This window comes from Heliangelus exortis, chromosome 22 (genome assembly GCF_036169615.1).
Source record: "Heliangelus exortis chromosome 22, bHelExo1.hap1, whole genome shotgun sequence".
NCBI lineage: Eukaryota > Metazoa > Chordata > Aves > Apodiformes > Trochilidae > Heliangelus > Heliangelus exortis.
Window position 1 is genome coordinate 9,950,506 of NC_092443.1, and position 17,213 is coordinate 9,967,718.

General features: G+C 52.8%; 1 protein-coding gene across 3 annotated transcripts in view; it reads left to right on the forward strand.

Moving 5' to 3' along the window:
* The window catches only part of RALGDS (ral guanine nucleotide dissociation stimulator), a 55,932-nt gene that overhangs the window by 12,977 nt on the left and 25,742 nt on the right, over window positions 1-17,213 (forward strand). The window contains exon 1 of one of the 3 annotated variants that reach the window (XM_071766652.1): window positions 1,145-1,378. The exons of 1 other annotated variant lie outside the window; for it this stretch is intronic. In XM_071766652.1, coding sequence (XP_071622753.1) covers window positions 1,256-1,378 — 123 coding nt within the window. In that variant the 5' untranslated portion in view covers window positions 1,145-1,255. Of the gene's footprint in view, window positions 1-1,144; window positions 1,379-10,016; window positions 10,044-17,213 lie in introns of those variants that run through there. One more of the 3 variants, XM_071766651.1, reaches the window with a different exon arrangement.

The window sequence follows — 17,213 nt, forward strand, 5'->3', positions numbered from 1 at the left end:
CATCCTGTGCCTTGTGCAGCAAGGGGCAGCCCCAAAGTGGCTGCCATCCAAAGCCACCTCTGGAGAGGGGATGTTCATCCCAGTCATCTCCTCCCTGCTGGGGCAGCAAGAGGGGCAGCTGGAGGGACATCAGCTCCTCTTTGAGGGTGAGAGGATGATGGCTCATGGCCTTGGCCTTGGTTTCCTCATTTCTGAGAGCAATAACAACTATGTTCTGTGTGGGGGGGGGTGATGTACGTGTTGCTCCCTGTTGGCTTTCATCTTGCTGCTACTGTTGGTGCAAGTTTCCTTAGGAAAATGTTCCTTCCAGCAGAAACACCCCAGGTTGGGCCATACTCTCTTTAGCAAAACTGTGGTTTGGACCTGCAGGCTGGTGGAAAAGGCAGCCAGTGCCACGCTCACCTGGGCAAAACTCTCCCTGCAGGATTGACCTGCAAAGAAAATAATCAGCAGCATTCATTGTCTTAATGCCACGTGGCATTCCCAGTGCCACAAGGATCCCAAGCACTCTCTGCATGTGAATTATTGAAGCCTCAGGGTGGTCCTTGGAGCAGAGGGAGGCATTGAGCTGGAGCTGCCTCCCACAATGGGAAGCAGGGATGGGAGAAGAGAAGAAAAGGGGAGGCTCCAGCTCGGCTCATTCCTGCTCTGTGTCTCACACCCTCTCATCCTTCCAGCCCTGCCTGTTCCCTGCCACAACAGCCAGAGGGAAACGCTGTAGTGCTGCAGACCCAGTTTGATCATAATCAGAAACCAACACCGGGCAGGACCTGTTGTGCCTCTCAGACAATGCACGGGGTATTTTTTTTTTTTTTTTTTTTTTTTAATTTTTTGCGAGTGCCACCGCATGTAGCTGAGGCTGAAAAACCTCCCGTCGGTGCAAAGCAGCCAACACTAAGGTTGCCCTGAAAGACAAAAGAAAAAAAAAAACAAACAAAAAAAAAACCCCACCACAGAAAGGAGAGGCTGGGGGCAGGCAGGGTGCTGGCCAAGGGCTGTGCCCCGACCTCGGGAGCATCCCCGGCTCCACGCCCGCGCACTGCCGGGCGGGTTCGCTCACACAGGCGCACACGCAGCCTCTGGGTGCAGCTCCTCGCAGCTCTTGTGATTTGCAAGGGAAGGAAATAAGAGCTCCGAGAGCGTCGGAAGGCAGCAGCTGTCGGCAAGATGCGCTGACACGATCCGGCGGGGAAGAGGTCAGCGATCTGTTCGGCTGCCTGGGCTTGGACCTGCTCCTGGAAGAGGAGAGAGAAGAATGAGCAGCCCCTCCATCCCTGGGAAGATGGAGGCAAAACCTTTGTTCAACGTGCAGAAGGCTCTGGTGCAGCCTGTGCAGATGTGCATGCTGGACATCCCGCTCAGCGTGCAGGATGATGATGTGAGTAGAGGCAAAGCCAGAGCCCCGGCGGGGTGCGGGCTGCGGGCTGCGGGACGGGCGGGTGTGCAGGGGACAGAGAGGAGCTGTGACCCCACCCCGGGCCCATCCGGGGGTGGTGAACTTCTGGCAAAGTTGAAGATACCAAGAGCTGGCACCGCCTCCAGAGGTGACGGTTTCCTCCCTGAAGTGGGGTATTTTGAGGCACCCAAGTAAAGGAGGAGTGTGGGAGGCAGGGAGGGAGGGTTTCTCCTTCCTACATGGGGAAAGACTTGGGTTGTTGCTCAGTGTGAAAGGGATGTGTGGTGTGTGTGTGTGTGTCTGTGTCCTGGCCCTGCCACCCGGGATGGGACAGCCTGGGAGGTGGGGATGGGCTGCAGAGCTTGGATCTGTCCCCACACCCCTTGGGGGATGCTCTCCCCATCTCTTTGGGCATGGATCTTGCCCTCTGGATCTACTGCTGTGCTGCAGGGGCCACCAAGGGCAGGGTTGGGACCCTGATGCAAGAGTTGGTGTCAGCTGCAACCCTGAGGTGGGGGTTTCCCCATGTGCTGGGGTCAGGGGGGTCCTGGTCAGGGCTCCTCCTGTCACCTCAGCTCTGCCCCTCACAGAAATACACCAGAAATGGGGCTGTGTGAGAAGGGATCTTGTGGTGAAGCTATTGGGGAACCTGAAATGAGGGCAGTGCTTTCCAGAGTTGGTGGGTGCTGAGCAGTCTGTGTCTTGCCTGTGTATGGGTTTTTGGGTGTGATCCAGGGGCTGTTAAAATTAGAGGCAAAACTTCCTGTGACTGGGGAGCAAGGAGAGCCCATGTTCTCACCATGTGTGCTCAGTGTTTGTAATGTCACTGCAGGACCCTTAAATCTGAATTTTCTCGATGGCAAACAATTGATATGTGGTGGTTACTGTTACCTTCTCTTCCACCTTATCTGTGCATTTAAAGAGGTGAAATGACAGACCAGAAAGGAGCTCCTTTCCCTTGGAGGAGGGAGGGCTGTCCTGCAGGGTGGTGTGTTGGGTCTCAGCAGGGCTGGGAATCCCAAGCCCAGCAGCCTGCAAGTGTCTCCACAGGGACAGGGGACTTGCAGGGAGCCCTCCTAGATTTAGAACCACCCCAGGGCTTTGCTGGGTTCTGCTGCAGTAATGAGGGTACCTGTCAGGGCCACTGCAGAGCTGGTGGGGTGTGCCAGGGGTGGGAAGCACCAAGGCCCTGGTGCCCACTGCTGCAGGGTGTGTGGCAAGGATGGAGGCAGCTGGGGGCTGGGAGGGGGCTGGAGCAAGGGATGGAGTTGGTGATCCAGCAGCTGGATGCTGAGTTCTCAGTCCTGAAGCAGCAGATTTCTCAAGGCTCCCAGCAGACAATATCCATTCCTGCTCAGGACTGCAATCTGGTGCTGGATTTCCCTTTGGCCGTGGTGCAGCACAGGGGATCCTCAGGGTTTGCCTGACACAGGTGGAGGTTTCCTTCCCTCCCTGCAGAGGGGAAAGCCTGGGCTGGAGACCTGTGCTCACCTGGGACCAGGTGGAGGGGATGCCCTAGCCTGGGTTGCTTGGGGAAATGACCTCTACTTGCTAATTTTATTCCTCATTTTATTGCAGGAAGAAAAATAATTTTTAAGAGGGTTGCGTGCTGTGTTAGAAGGGATTTTGGCTTGGTTGGTTGGGTTTTTAGTGAGTCCCACTAACGCAGTGGTGGCTGTTGGGTCACAGGCAGCCCCGGGAGCTGTGTCCTGATCAATAATCTGGCACATTGGGGCATCCCCAGCCCTTGGGTCATGGCTGGGCTGTTTGCTGCATTGTGCAGGATGGAAAGGGTTTGCTTTTTCCTGTGCAAAATGCCTTGAGCTCAGGCTCAGTGTGGTCTCGAGCATCCCCATTTCCACTGAAATTGGGGTTCTGCATGTTTACCTTCTTTCCCAGCCATGGTCACTTATCCCAGCTCTCCTGGTGCTTCCATCCCCTGCCTTCTCCTGCACTGGGCAGAGCAGGATGAGCCCCCCCCAGGAGTTAGAATTGGATGGCTCGGGGACTGCTGTGCCCCTCAGGTCCTGCTGCTTCTGGGCTGAGGACTCTCTCTCTGTTTCCCATTCCTGGGAAGTGGGGGTGTAGCATCCCCCACCCCCCCAAGCTGGTACCTCCCTGCCCTGCAATGAGTGGGGAAATGCCCTGATCAGCATGGGTGGCTGTGGGGAGATGGGGTGATGGGGAGATTCCTCTGTCACAGCTGAAAGGTTCCCCAGAGCCAGGCAGAGGTTGGTGTCTGGTGTCCCCCCCCTGCTCATCTTCCACCACTGCTGCTCAGCTGGAAAGGGCACAACCCTCCTCAGCTCCCCCCAGCATGGTGGGACCTGTCAGGCAGAGGACATTCTCATTTCCATCTCCTTCCCAAGCTTTGGAAGGAGCTGTCAGTCCCCCCCTTTCATAACCCAGCCACAGCAGTTGCAAAATTTCCCAGTCTGCCCCTCTTGCTGTTGTCTGGGTCGGGATTTCCAAAGCTTTGCTGATAGAAGAGCAACAGTTTCTCTGTCTGGGAAATGAGGAAATCGATGAGCATGCTGTTGCAAGTGCTATAACAGCTTTTTTGTGGCATCTCAGACAGTTCCTGAATGTGATGGAGCTTTCTGACAGGATCTTTTGTCAGCTCCTTGGGCGATGTCTGCTGCCTGGGAGCAGGAGCAGGGCTGGAGGGAGCCCGTGTCCCATGGATGTGGGAAGCTCCTGAGCCCACCTTGCATGGTCCCAGCTTCCCCCTCATGAGCATCACAGGTGACCCAGCCCAGGCTCATGGCAAAAATCTCTGGGAAATGCTCCCCTTGTCACCATGTCCAGTGAGTGGGAGGTGGGAGGGAAGTGCAGGAATGCCTATGGTCTCCTCCTGGATGGCTGTGTCTGACCTGAGCACTGCAGCTCCACAGAGTGAGAGGGAAAGAAATGATCAGCTGGAATTCTCTGTGTCCTGCACTTGGATCCTCCTGAACCTGTCCTGGCTGACTTCCACTCATCAGCTCCTACCTTTCTCCTCTGTGATGTCCTAATAAGTGCAGTAAGTTTGACTTCAAAGTGGTTAGCAAATATTTTCCACTCTAGTGGCTAATTAGTTAAGTTACATTTCACATGCTAATTTATTCCTCTAATATTATTTTTTTTCCAGTGTACTAGAATTCAGGAGAAGATAAAAGCTTAGCCTGACCTTAGAGCCAGGCTCAGAGGAGCTGGAGATGGGAACAATTAGTTCCCAGGTTTGCTGTAGCACAGGCTTTTATTCCCTGCTGCAGCTGACATCTTGTCCAGTTGAGCTTTTAATTGTTTTAGCTGACTGCAGCGTGGGCATCTTGGGTGAGGTCTTGTCCTCTGGCACACAGAAAGAAAAACTTTAGGATCAGCAGTAATTAGCTACTCATTTCCAGCTTTGTTGTATCACCTTGGAGTGAAAATGGCAACTGATTAAGCCTCATGGGAGGGGGTGGGAATGGTGTTACTTCCCCTGTGGAAGGGCTGCAGGGATCTGCAGGGTCAGTGGGCACCAGAGCTGGCTTCAGAATTCAGTCCAACACATCAGAGTTGTGTCCCACAGTGAGATGGTGGCAATCCTGCTCATGGCTCTGGGAAGGGGCTGGAAAGGCTGAATCCCCAGGGCTGGGAGGAATCCCCAGGGCTGGGAGGGATTCCCCCCAAGGCTGGGATTCCCACCAAGGCTGGGATTCCCCCCAGGGCTGGGATTCCCTCCCAAGGCTGATGCTTCCCTGTGCTGGGTCAGTGGGGCTCAGCTCCTTCGCAGGGGCATGGTTGGAGCAGGGGTGGGTTTGGGACTTTGGGAAATGTTTTAGTGGGCAGGGTGGTGTTGGGGTGATAGCTGGACTTGATGTTCTTGGAGGATCTTTGTAACCTTAACGATTCTGTGCCTCTGTTCCCTGAGCTGCTGAGCGGGTGGGATGCAGGCTCTGGAATCCTCTGGTCCTGCTGCTGGAGCTGAGCCCTGCAGGGCCGGGACACTCGGCAGCTTCCCCAGCCCCAGCAGCATCCCTCGGGGTGGCTCTGCACGCCTTGGGGACCAAAAGGCTTTGGCCAAGAGCCCCAGGGGTGAGGGAGTTGGGGTTTGCACCAGCCCAGGTGGGAGCTGAGCTGCAAACAGCCCCGAGGTGGATCAGACTCCGGGGGTGTTTTATCCCTGGCTTTGCTTTCCCTCTGCTGCACATGGTCGATGTTATCGAGAGGGAGGAGCTGAACATCAGCGTTAGGACTGCTTCCTGACCACAGTTACAGACACAAACAACAGATCTCTCCATCCCTGCTCTTGGCCACACTTTCCTTTCCCCTCAGAAGCATCGTCACTTGGTTTCTTTGGAGAAAAACAGAAACTAAGGAGAAAGTCTTCCAGGCTGAATCCTCACCTGTAAGAGCAGAAGTTTAGGAGCACAATGTAAAATCTTGGGTGCTCTGGGAACTGCCCTGGCAAGGCTGAGCCCATCCAACACCTTCTGTGCCCATATGGGGCAGCTCCAGGACTGTCTGTGGCTCCTGCCATGGTGTTGTGGGTGCTGCCATGTGTGGCTGTTCCTCAGCTGAATAAACCACTGAAATTCCATGGGGGTGCTGGGCCAGTAATAGCAGGGTTGCACTTTTAAATAAGCAGTTTGCAAGGCTCTGCTGATGCAGCCAGGCAGGCAAGGGTTGCCAAAGTGAGATGAAAACACAAACCTCTGGAACCTCAATCAGAATCTTACTCAGCTCCCTGGGGTCCAGCTGCCTCAGGGGCTCCTCCTCCCCAGGGCTTTCTCATTGCAGGCTCTGGGATGTCCTGTTTGGAGATGTTGAGATGTGTGGTGTCCATGCTTGGGCTGTGTGAGCCCAGCAGGTTGGATGTGGTCATGGCAGTAGCACCTTTGGGTGCCTGCCTGGTGCACCCTGGGTGCTCCCTGGCACTCCAGCACCCCAGGGACAGAGCTGCCTGCGTGGCACTCATTGCTGCCCTGATGGAGCCACTGCTGCAGTAAAAGCAAAGCTAAATCTCTGTTTATTGCCAGTGCAGAAGGAGCTGGTGTTTCCAGTAATTGTTCAATTGATCTGCTTTCAGTATATTTTTATAAGTGGCCTGGCAGAATCTGTGCTTGTTGGCTCTAGCTGTGGAGCAGAAGGTGTAAAATGCTGCGTGCTGTATCCTCTAGTGGTGTAACTGAAGGCAAACCCACCAGTTCTGGTGGCAATACCACCTCTCTCTGGTGAAGAACATCAGTGGATGTTCGAGAAGGGTTCCTGGAGTGTTTCTCTGTTGCTTTGTGCTTCCTTCCCAGAACCTAACCCCAGCTTCTCTGCCTGCAATCTGAGCACAATGTAAGAGCTTGCTCCTCCTGCAGCCCTCACTCTGTGCATCCTCAGGCTGTGCTCTGCCTCTTGCACTTTCCCTTTCCCAAGTGAAATGGGATCTCTGCCCTGTGCTTTCAGCTTTCTCGCTCTCTGCTCTCATCTTTCACCCTGTTGGTACCACGGGGACCCTGGAGCTCAGCAGAGCAGTTCTGGTGGCTCTGGTTGGCTCCATCCCTGCCCCCCAGGGCCGGGCACCCCAATGGGCAGCAGCCCGGCAGCGGGTCTGGAGCAGCTGCTCCTGGTGGGGTGATGCAATCAGGGCCCCATCCATACAATTTGCTGTCATCTGTCTCTTTGCATCGGGGCTCAGAACACTCCTGCAGAAGCAGCTGTCACCGGGGCACACAGCGGGGGCTCCCAGTCCAGTTTGCTGACTGGTTTGGCACATTGCAGGCCAAGGCAGGGTGTTCTGCTGGCTTGGGGTCTTTGCAGGAGCACGGGGACACTTCCATAGAATCCTTGTGGTTAGAAAACTTCATTGAGTCCAGCTGTTAACCCAGCAGTGCCAAGTCCCCACCAAACCAGGAGCCCTGCCCCAAAGCAGCTTGATTTGGCCACTGTGCTGGCCACCAAGTCTTGGTACAAAGAGCATCTTTGGTTTCAGTGCAATGTGCTCGTGAGGGGGTAAAACATTACAGTCCCAATGCAGAGGACAGCCAGATGCAGCTTGGTGTTGGCTCTGTCTGTTGTGAACCTGGAGGGCTTTAATTGCTTTGTTTTAGTGCTAACACTGCTGGAAGGATTGGCTCCCCCCAAGGTGATGACTCTCACCAGATCCTCCTGCCTGGTGACCAAGGTGTTTGCTCCATCATATGACAATGCTGTCATGGAACCAGCCAGGCAGGCTGGTGGTTCAGTTGGGGCAGAACTTGTGATATTTGGTATTTTTAACTCCCATCTCCTGCAGTCATGTGCACGCTGTCTGGAGGGGGAGCGTGGGGCTGGCGCGGCAGCGTTCACCCCGGGTCGGGGTCCCTGGCTGAGGCTTTTGGGTGTTACTGCCATGCAAAGGCTGATCCTGATCTTCCTCCCTGCCTCCATGGTAAGAAACTTCCTCTATTTTAAGGTGATATGAACCCTATGGGCTGGTTTGTTGATTCTCCTGTGTCAGCTGATGTGCAGCCTCAGCTCTGCCCTGTGTCCTCCCTTCTCTCCCAGCTTCTCTGGGCTTGTTCTGGGCTGTGTCTCTGTTTGCTGGGGCTGTGGCAGCACTCCGTGGCTGAGCACCTTGGGTCTTTCTTCCCTCTGGAGTGGGGAATCCCTAATCCCATCCCTGACAGCCCCTATTTGCCCTTGTAGTTTGGGGTTGGGTGCTGTGAGCCCCAGAGGGCAGCCAGCAGGGTCAGACCCTGGACTGTAGGGTGCTGAGGAGCTGTTTGGGATGAGCACTGTGACAGTCTGGGTGAGTGTCTGGCTGTCACATTGGTGACAGGGAAGCAAATGCAGAGCAATGCCACCAGTAGCACTGGTGGGCTGAGATGAGGGGACTGATGATCTTCAGAATCTTTTCCAACCGGAACCATTCTGTGATTCTGTGTGATTGCTCTCCTGCCTGCCAGGAAACAGCACCAAAAACAACTTAAAAAATAACCCCTTTCTGCTGAACCCTTTTGTTTCTCCCTTTAGGGCCTCTGTGTGCATTGCTCTGAGAGTCTGGATTTGGTTTTTATTTTCCTCTCCCCATAGTGCCCTCCCCAGCACTTCTACTTCCCATGCTGGAAACTATGCACGAGTTAGAAACTGCAACTGAGTGAGGAAGGAGGAGAAATGTGGTTTATAGCTCCAGACCCCAGGCTGACTGACTGGAGCAGCTGGGAGGCACTTCTGGGAGCTCTGGGGAGATGCACTGAGGATGGGGGGAGGTGGGATGGGGATGGCTGCTGCGGGGTCTGGCAGCATCCTGGGTCAGGGAGTCCCTGACCAGGGGGTTGCCAGCCCTGGAGCTGTCTGGGGCCAGGAAATGGAGACTAATCCCTTCCTACCCTGTTGTGTGAGGAGCAGGAGGGAATAAAAAACATCCAGGATTTCCCTTTCCACTTGGTTGAAGGATGGAGGAAGCAGAGGGGAGGAAGTGGTGAGCCCTGGGTCACAGATCCATCTTTTCCCTTTGGGGAGGGCTTGATGCCTCTGCACCTTTTCCCTGGAGGGGATGTCACTGGCCCTGTCAGCCATCCCCCATTATTTTGGGGTCAGAGATCTGGCTGCTGCTGCCTGACCATCCTCTCACGTGGCACCAGATTCCATCCGAGACCTTACAACAAATCCCAATTTCCTTCAATTGCTGAACGTGCCCACTGCCCCAGCTCTCCTGCTGCAAACCTGCTCTGGAAAAGAGCTTTGCAAAGGGTTGTGGATCTCTACGGGGGCCCAGGGTGAAGAAGAGGGAAAAGGAAGTTCTCTGGGGTTTGCAAAGAGGTGACTCAGTGTGTGACCCAGCTGGTGCTCTGCTTCCGTGCTGCTGTGTTACGTACCCACGTGTGATGGAAACCCTGACACTACTCCCTACCACTGCATCACAAACTGCAGTGGGTAATCACCCATAGATAATGTATAGAATGTTTACTGCTGACATTAAAAAAAACATTGAAATTGATTAAAATGATGCTGGTCACTCAGGACTGGATTAACAAACCCATCCTTTCTGTGTCGTGAGAATCAAAGATGGGAGAAGCTCATCAGGGGCAGGATGCTGTCTTGCAGCCTGAAGCTGAAGCTGGCTGAGAGAGATCCCTGGGGGGCAGCTTGTTTCACTCACTGTCCAGTCCCTGATCCTGCTGCAGATGTGGGGCTCATCTTTTTGTAGCTATTTTACCCTGCATTCAGAGGGGCAGCAAATTCTTCAAAAATCAGATTTCCTACCAAAATGAGGCTAATGGTGTCAGTCTGCCCGTGTCCTTTCTCCCCAGATGACTTCTGACCCTGCTGTGCACAAATCAGGCCGTGGGCTCGCAGTTTAACTTTCTGCAAATGTGATAAAATGAGGTGGTTGAGGGGAGGAAAAGAATCTTGTAAGTGACCCAAAACATCTGTAGCATGAGTTCATGTATTATTAGACACCAGCAAATCCACGTGGGAGATGCCTCTTACAAACACTTCAACCACAAAAACATTTTCATTCTCAGTTCATACATTTTTAGGCACCAGAGACTGTCTCGAGACACAAAACCATAGGAAACGACACAAGCTGTTTCCGTGCTCATGGGATGACCTTTTTATTTTAATGAAAACTGATATTCTTTAGCACTCAACGTGATTCCTGGAGCCCAGACTTGAAGGAAAAACAGCATAAATCATGGACCCAAAGGTACAAAGTCAAGGAGGGTGAATCCCGTTGTGGCCGGACTCAGCCCCATGGGGTGAGTGCGGAGCTCGCCGAGTTTGTTGATATTTGTGCCACTCTACATGAGAGATAAATCTGGCCCTGGGCCACCCGTGTACAGTATTGTTTGGAAGAACACTGCTCCTCCATGCCAAAAACCTCCTAACAACCAGAAGTTTTGCTGGCCAGTCAGAGAGGGGCTGGAGGAACTTCCCTCACTGGAACAATGCGGAGCGGAAACGCTTTAACGTGGCCATTGCCGGGGGGAAAGATCTTTGTGTTTTTTTTGTTAAACATCCTTTGTCAGAGGACAAAACAATACCTGGGAATACTAAAAGACTTCTACAATTCCTGATTGACTTTTCAGCCATATAAATGTTTGTTTCATCTCAGCAATACCCAGCTCAGGGCTGGATGGTCAAACTTTCCCTTGCCAGCCCTTGCCAGCCTCTTTTCCTGACTCTCATGTGGCCAACAGCAGTAAGTGTTCACTCAGGCTGTTAAAGCACAATATTTTCTTGTCCACTTACTGTGTCCCAGCCTAGACTGAGGTGAATTTGGCCCAAATGTCTTGGCTGGGGCCAGACAGTGTCCAGATGCTGGATGTCTCTCCCACTGTGCTCCTCCTGCAGCTTTTTCCCTCATCCCCGGGGCTGCTCCAGCCCCTCTGGCTCCTCTCTCAGCTGCTCACTTTCAATCACATCAGCTCTTGGCTCCACCAGAGCCTGGCTCCAGGCTTTCACTCCTCACTTCAAATCAAGTCAGCTTTCCTGTGGCTTTCACGGCAGCTTTCCAGTTTGTCCAGGTTTTGATGTATGCTTCCCTGACGTGTGTGCAGCTGAAGGAGATACAGGACCATTGTTGGAACATCCTTTTCCATATCACCCAGTAAGAGGCTTTGTTCCTGTTTAACTGGGTTTCTTATTTTAGGTAACCTCAGTTATTTACTTGTGGTGTTAACATTGTGCATGTGGTACACCTTACTGTTGCTCCACTTATTTCCAGGATCTGGCATTTAGTTCTGTTCCACCTTACTCCTGTACTGGGCTAACTCTTTCTCTAAGCTAGGCTGCATGTAAATCTGTTTTATTTTGCTACCTGTAGCTCTTTAAATCAGCTCAGCACTGCAGCCCAGCATCTTGCAGCCTGTCTGGCTCCCATGTTTAGGCTTGGCTTGGACATAACTTAATCCTGTGCAGCATATTGACTCCATGTGCTGCTTCCCTGTACTTATTGCACAATGGCATCACTTTTCTCTTTAGCAGCTTCATGGCACTGTTCCTGTCTCTGTGTGTTCAGACATCATCCCAGTGACAGTGGAAGGGATGGTGCTGATGAGGCTCAGGGAGAAGGGATGGGGCAGCATTTCCAGCAGTTGAGGCAGATGCAAACCTGGATCCCTGTCCCAGGGAGATCGCAGAGTGTGGGCTCAGAGCACGTCCCCAGCTCTGACACGAGGATAGGCACTGAGCCATCACCTGCTGATGGGACCAGAGGGTGGCAGCCAGCATAAAGCTGCCCTCCTGCTCCCCTGGCTGGGAAGTGGGACCCAGGGGCTGGTCTGAGTTGTCTGTCTGTCTGTCTGTCTGTCTGTCTGTCTGTGTGGTGCAGGGCATCCTGTGCACTGCAGCAGCTGGAATGGTGTGAGAGGTGGGGACTGGAGCAAGTGATGGGGACAGCAGCCCAGGCCACCCAAGTTTCTTTGTTATCTGCTGGGATTTCTCTATTGATTGGTTTCCAGAGCCTCGTGTTTCTATGAGTCTCCTGTTACACCACTCAGCTGAATGTGTCACTTGGGCTGCTTAACCTTGGTGCAAAAATGTACTGCCTGCCCTTGGATGTGTTTTTGGAAGGTACACAGAGCCAGAGCTTCATTCTACTTCTTTTTCCATCCGGGCTCAGGGGCCTGGCCATGGAGAGCACTTGATATGGAATTGGGAAGGGGTTGTGGAGGGGTCAGCCCTACACAGGCAGAGCCATGAGCATCCCAAAGCCAGGGCAGCTGGTGATGGTGCTCACTGGTGGTCACCAGCCCATCCTGGCAGTGTGTTCTGCACGTTCAACACAGCAGTGCTCTGAACTGAGCTCCTGTTCCCAGCCTGGTCCCAGTAGCAGGATGCAGAGGTGCTACGTGTACCAAAAATCCATCGAAGGGCTCAGGGTGCTGCCCTGGATACAGGAAAATGACCCCAGCTTCTGAGGGACCCTGCAAGGCTCAGGGTGCTTTGCACCTTTGGACCTTGCCCAACACCAGTGATCAGATGTGTGTTTCCAACATATAAAGAAATTTAATTTTCTGGTAGATGAGAAGGGCTGTTTTGATTTCAGGCAAGCGTTTCCCCTGTCTTCAGGGGCTACACCCATTCCCATCTTTCCCTGCCAATTTCTGTGGTTTCATAACCTCTCTCCTCTTTTCCACCAGTGACTTTTATCATTTCCCAACTGTTACACAGAGGGCCCATGCAAGCAAAGTTGGAAATTACAATATCTGAGCACCTGGGAGGCTTGAACTCACCGTGTGCTGATCACTAAGCAACACAGAAAACTGCTGCTCCTGTTTTTCTTTTGGTTACAAGCACCTTAGGTGGTGTTTGTTAAAAGAGCTGACTGAAACCTTCTGGCAGAAAGGTGATAGGGAGATAAAAGCTACCTTTAAAGACAAACAGCTCGAGAAATAATAGTCTTTACCAGGGGAGCTCTGGTGTGTCTGCAGCATGTCAGGCTTGATGCCTGCTGAACTCTGTGCTTGGGGAGTGCCCATGGCAGAGGGAATCCCATCGAGGAGCAAAACCCTGAGCTCTGGGGCTGCAGCCATGATCCCCCCTCGATGTAGGGATGATCTCTAACAAACCATCCCCTGGGGTTTTACCAGCTCCTCGGAACAGTGAGCTTTGGGGCTTGTTTTGCTGCATCCCCCCTGCCACCAGTGCCCTGCAAAATGCTGTAAGGTCACTTGGTGTTTCTGACAACATGGACCCTATTGTGGTCTTTGGCTTTTTGAGCATATTTTAATGTTAGTGGTTATATTTTGGCTCTAAATTTTCTGAGTGTTTTGGCTGTGTAGTGCTCTGCTGTGAAGGACTTGAGGCCCCTTTCCCCAGAAATGTCTGCACAAGGCATGCTGTGGTCATTTGTTTCTTGGGAAGTGCCTTGGTTCTCCCCACCTCACTTTTTGGCTTTGTTCTGCTGAGTTTTTAGAGGTCAGGAGGCTTGAACACCAGAGGTTTGTGCTGTCACCTGCTGCCCCGAGGGGAGATGTTCGAATGCTGCGTGCAGGTGGATGGGATGGAGGAGCAGGGATGAAGGAGCAGTGTGGATGGAGCAGAAGTATTCCTCCCAGCTCCTCAGTCACCAAGACTCATGGCAGAATTGCGTGAGCACTGCTGAGGCTGAGGAGCCCAGAGCTCTGCAGGAGCTGCAGTAACCCAGCTGTGTGCAGGGGCTGCAGGAAATGAAACACAGAAAAGCTGGATGGAGAGTTTTAGATCCTAATTGCCCCGGGGATTTGGTGTGCTTCCTCTGCTAGGAGCTGACAATAATTAGGAGCTTGCCTTGCTGCCTCAGACATGTGGTGTGCTTGGGAGAGGCGGGGGGAGGGCTGCGGTCCCCAATTAACCCGGCATTTAATCAGTAGCTGCCCATGGGGGGTGGGCAGTGGGGAGAAGGGGGGTGGTGGCTGGAGAACAGGTGCCACCAGCAGAAGGGACACAAAGGGACACAGGAGAGCGTGAATCAGCCTCCTCCCTGCCAGCAGCACAAGGAATTCAGTGCCTGGTCCGCTGGGGAAACATCCCTGAGATACACCCAAAACCTGGAGGCACAGGGAATTCCCTAAAATCGACGCTTGCTGGAAGCTGTGGCAAGTGGTGCATGGCTCAGCCCTAAAACCTTGTTAAGCAGGGGCACAGATGGTGTTTGCAAGTGTGACTGAGGGCTGGTGGTGATCTGCTGGTTCCTAAATTTTGGGAGCAGTTGCTCTAATCTATAAAGGCTGTACTGAAGAGAGCAGGGATGTTGTTTTCTGTTCTTGCACAAGCCGGGAGGTGTTGTTCCTTATCCTGAAGTAGAACAGAAAGTACTTGTTGTTCTATTATTATTATTATTGTTATTATTATTTAGCAGTAATATTATTAGTAGTATTTCTCATGAAACAATCTTCCAGTTGAGCCTGGACAGTGAAAAGTAAAGCCTTTCAAATTAAAAGTAAAGCCTTTCAAATTAAAATCTGAATGTCCCAAAAGTTTTGATTGAGGTCTCAATGCAAATGTAACGAGCAGCCTGACTTTTAGTTACACTAATTCTTTCCTACCCAGCACTTTTTTCTCCAAAGTTCCTTACAAAGAGCAAGGCAAAGGGCTTCCCCAGCCCCTACAATAGAAGGAAGTGTTGTCGTCTCCATTTTCTGGCCAGCAGGCTGCCGGGGAGCACTGCAGGGATTTGCTGGGCACGCCTCGGGAGCCGGTGCCGGAGTTCCGGGTGCTCGCACCGAAACCCAGCCCGGTGCCCATCGGGGCTGCTCGGGTGGGTCCTGGGTCACTCATCGGTGTGTGATGCTCCCGAGGGGCTCTGTTGGAGGCAGCTGGGGCTGATTCTTGTCCTCTGAGGCTGAGATCAGCGTTTTTTCAGTCCTGTGCTCTGGCAGCTGTCCCTCTGTGGGCTCATCGAGGCTTAACGAGGATGCGGGTCTGGGGAGCTGGTGGCTGTGCCTGCCCTCGAGGTGAGGACAGGGGTGATGCAGGGGACCTGGTGCCATGCAGGAGGCAGCAGTCCCTGTGAGAGCAATCTCTGAGGGATCTCATCTCACTCAGCCTGTGGCCTGGTGGAAAGCAAAGAAAAACAAAAAAGAAAAAAAACCACAACAAAAAACCCCCAGCAATATAGAGCACAGGAACTGGGTCATTGTGAGTTCTGTCCTGTAGGATATATGCTGGCAAAGCCTGCTCAGAAATGGAGCAGGGAGATGAAAGTGAAGGAGAGCAGTGGCTGGAAGGGCTGGAGGATGGAGCCGAGGGGGATGCTGAAAGGTGAGAGCCAGGGTGAGACAGCTCAGGGTCTGTGCTGAACTCAGTTGTTAAGGAACAAACTGAGGTCTGTATCTGCAGGTTTTGACTCAAACAGATCGAGCTAAACTATCAAACTGGTTTAGAGTTTGCAAAAGCCCCTCTGTGTTCCCTGCTCCGCTTTATTTACCCTGCAGGGGGGAGCCTGTGGGCTGGAGGCTGTGGCCAAGCAGCAGAAATCTGTGATCTGTGAGTGCTGCAGTGCTGGCCCTGTGGGTTTGTACATATTCAGCCAAGTTGGTTGCAGAGGGGTGGAAAGAAACGAAGCAAGGGATTTCCCACAGCACCCGGGTCCTGAGCCCGTCTGCTGAAGCTGATGGGACACTTAGAGCTGATGTCAGTGCAAAATGCTGAGGGTGCTGTGAAGTGCTTTTGCTGAGGTTGTCAAGTGTGAAATAATATTTTCTTTTTTTTGTATTATTGATCACTTTCTTAAATCCCCTGCTCCTGGAGTCATGTGTGTAGAAAATAACTGCTTTTTCCAACAATTTCTAGACCTTCAAGGGTGTAGGGGAGAAACCTGAGGATGTGATCTGTGTGTTTCCTTTTGGCTCTATGCTTAGAGGCAAGTAAGAAGCCCTGAAAATTTATTTGGATTGAATCTCATGATTTTCAAGAGCCTGGCCCCTGAAGGCTGAGTGTTTGGGGTTAGCTATGCTGAGCAAACATCCTGAACTTGGGCTCCTGACCTCGCTTTGAGTGTTTTGCTTTTCAGACCCAGAAGGCTCCCAGGAGAGCAGAAAGGAAACTGGCTGGATATTTTTAAACCCTCACAGTTGCCTTCCTGCGTTATATTATTTATTATCCATTATCAGAAGTGTTTCTACCCTGAAACCATCTCTAGTGGTCAACCAAAGGACTGGTGAAAATTGTCCATCAAACAGAGCTGTATCTTTCTGTAGAGGTCAGATGAAGCTGGAGGGTTTTGAAGGGTTTTGCCAACTGAGAATGAGTAGTGCTGTCATTTATTATGTGCAGCCCAGCAGTGCCAAGCAAGTCCAGTGCTGGGCCATAGTTACACTCCCATGAGAGGGAACCATGGGACAAAAGTGGTCTCCCTTCCAAGGACCCTACAGCCCGTGGATTTCTGCTGGAGAAGCAGGTGCTGCCTCAGATTTCTGCACACAGCAAGTGAAATGCCAGTCTCATTTCACAGCCCATCTTGCAGCATTACACCGTTTCAGCATGATGTGCTGGCGGGTCCAAGGACATCTCTGTGCAGGGCTGCTTTGGTGCTGGGCTGGGTCCCCTTTCCCAGGGTGTCCCAGGAAGTCCCCTTGACCCTCTGTGGCTCCAGATAAGCAGGACAATAACCCACATTGTCCTCACTCATCCTCCTGCTTGGTCAACTTTCAAATATGAAGCATATCACATCCCTGGCAGCTTTGTTAATCCTATCCTGCCTGGGCAGGAGCTGCTGGTGCCCTCGGTGAAGCTGGATGTGTGAGCCTGGGCTCTATGTTCTTGATAGAAATAAAGCCACAGGGCTGGAAGGCCCTGGGAGGCTGATGTTATTTCAGCTGCACGGAGTGCTGAGGTATAAAAGTCTGGCTTTTGGTGTTGTCAGCAGCAACTGCCCGGACTCTGTGATCCAGTTTACTGGCAGCATGTGAGGAGGGGAAGGGAAGAGGCAGGGAGGGTGAGAGCTCGCTGCGCTCAGTGCGGGGGGAGGATGAATGACGAACGGTTTTGCCTGTTTCTCTTTGCCTCTGAAAACAAAATTAGGTTGCAGGGTTTCAGCATCACCTTGGAGGCTCAGGGCAGGATCTACATCCCTGCTGTCCCTTAGGGCTGTTTCTCTTTCCCTGAGTCTGGTTCCTTGGTCCCTGCTCCCCCCTTTGCCCCCGCACCGGGGGCCTGAGGCGGGGAAGGGCTCAGCCCCTGCTCCTGTCACCGCGTGGTCCCGGTCACATCGCTTCATCTCCCGTGGGGGATGGTACCTTCTTGCTGTCCCCACAGGGCTGTGACCGTGTCACCCCTTAAAGCCCAGCTGCAGAGGGTGAGGGGCTGGGCAGAGTGCTGGGGACACACAGGGCTCTGTTGGCAGTGACTGAGCTCATGCGATGAGATAAACTCGTCCGTCCAGACAAAAACA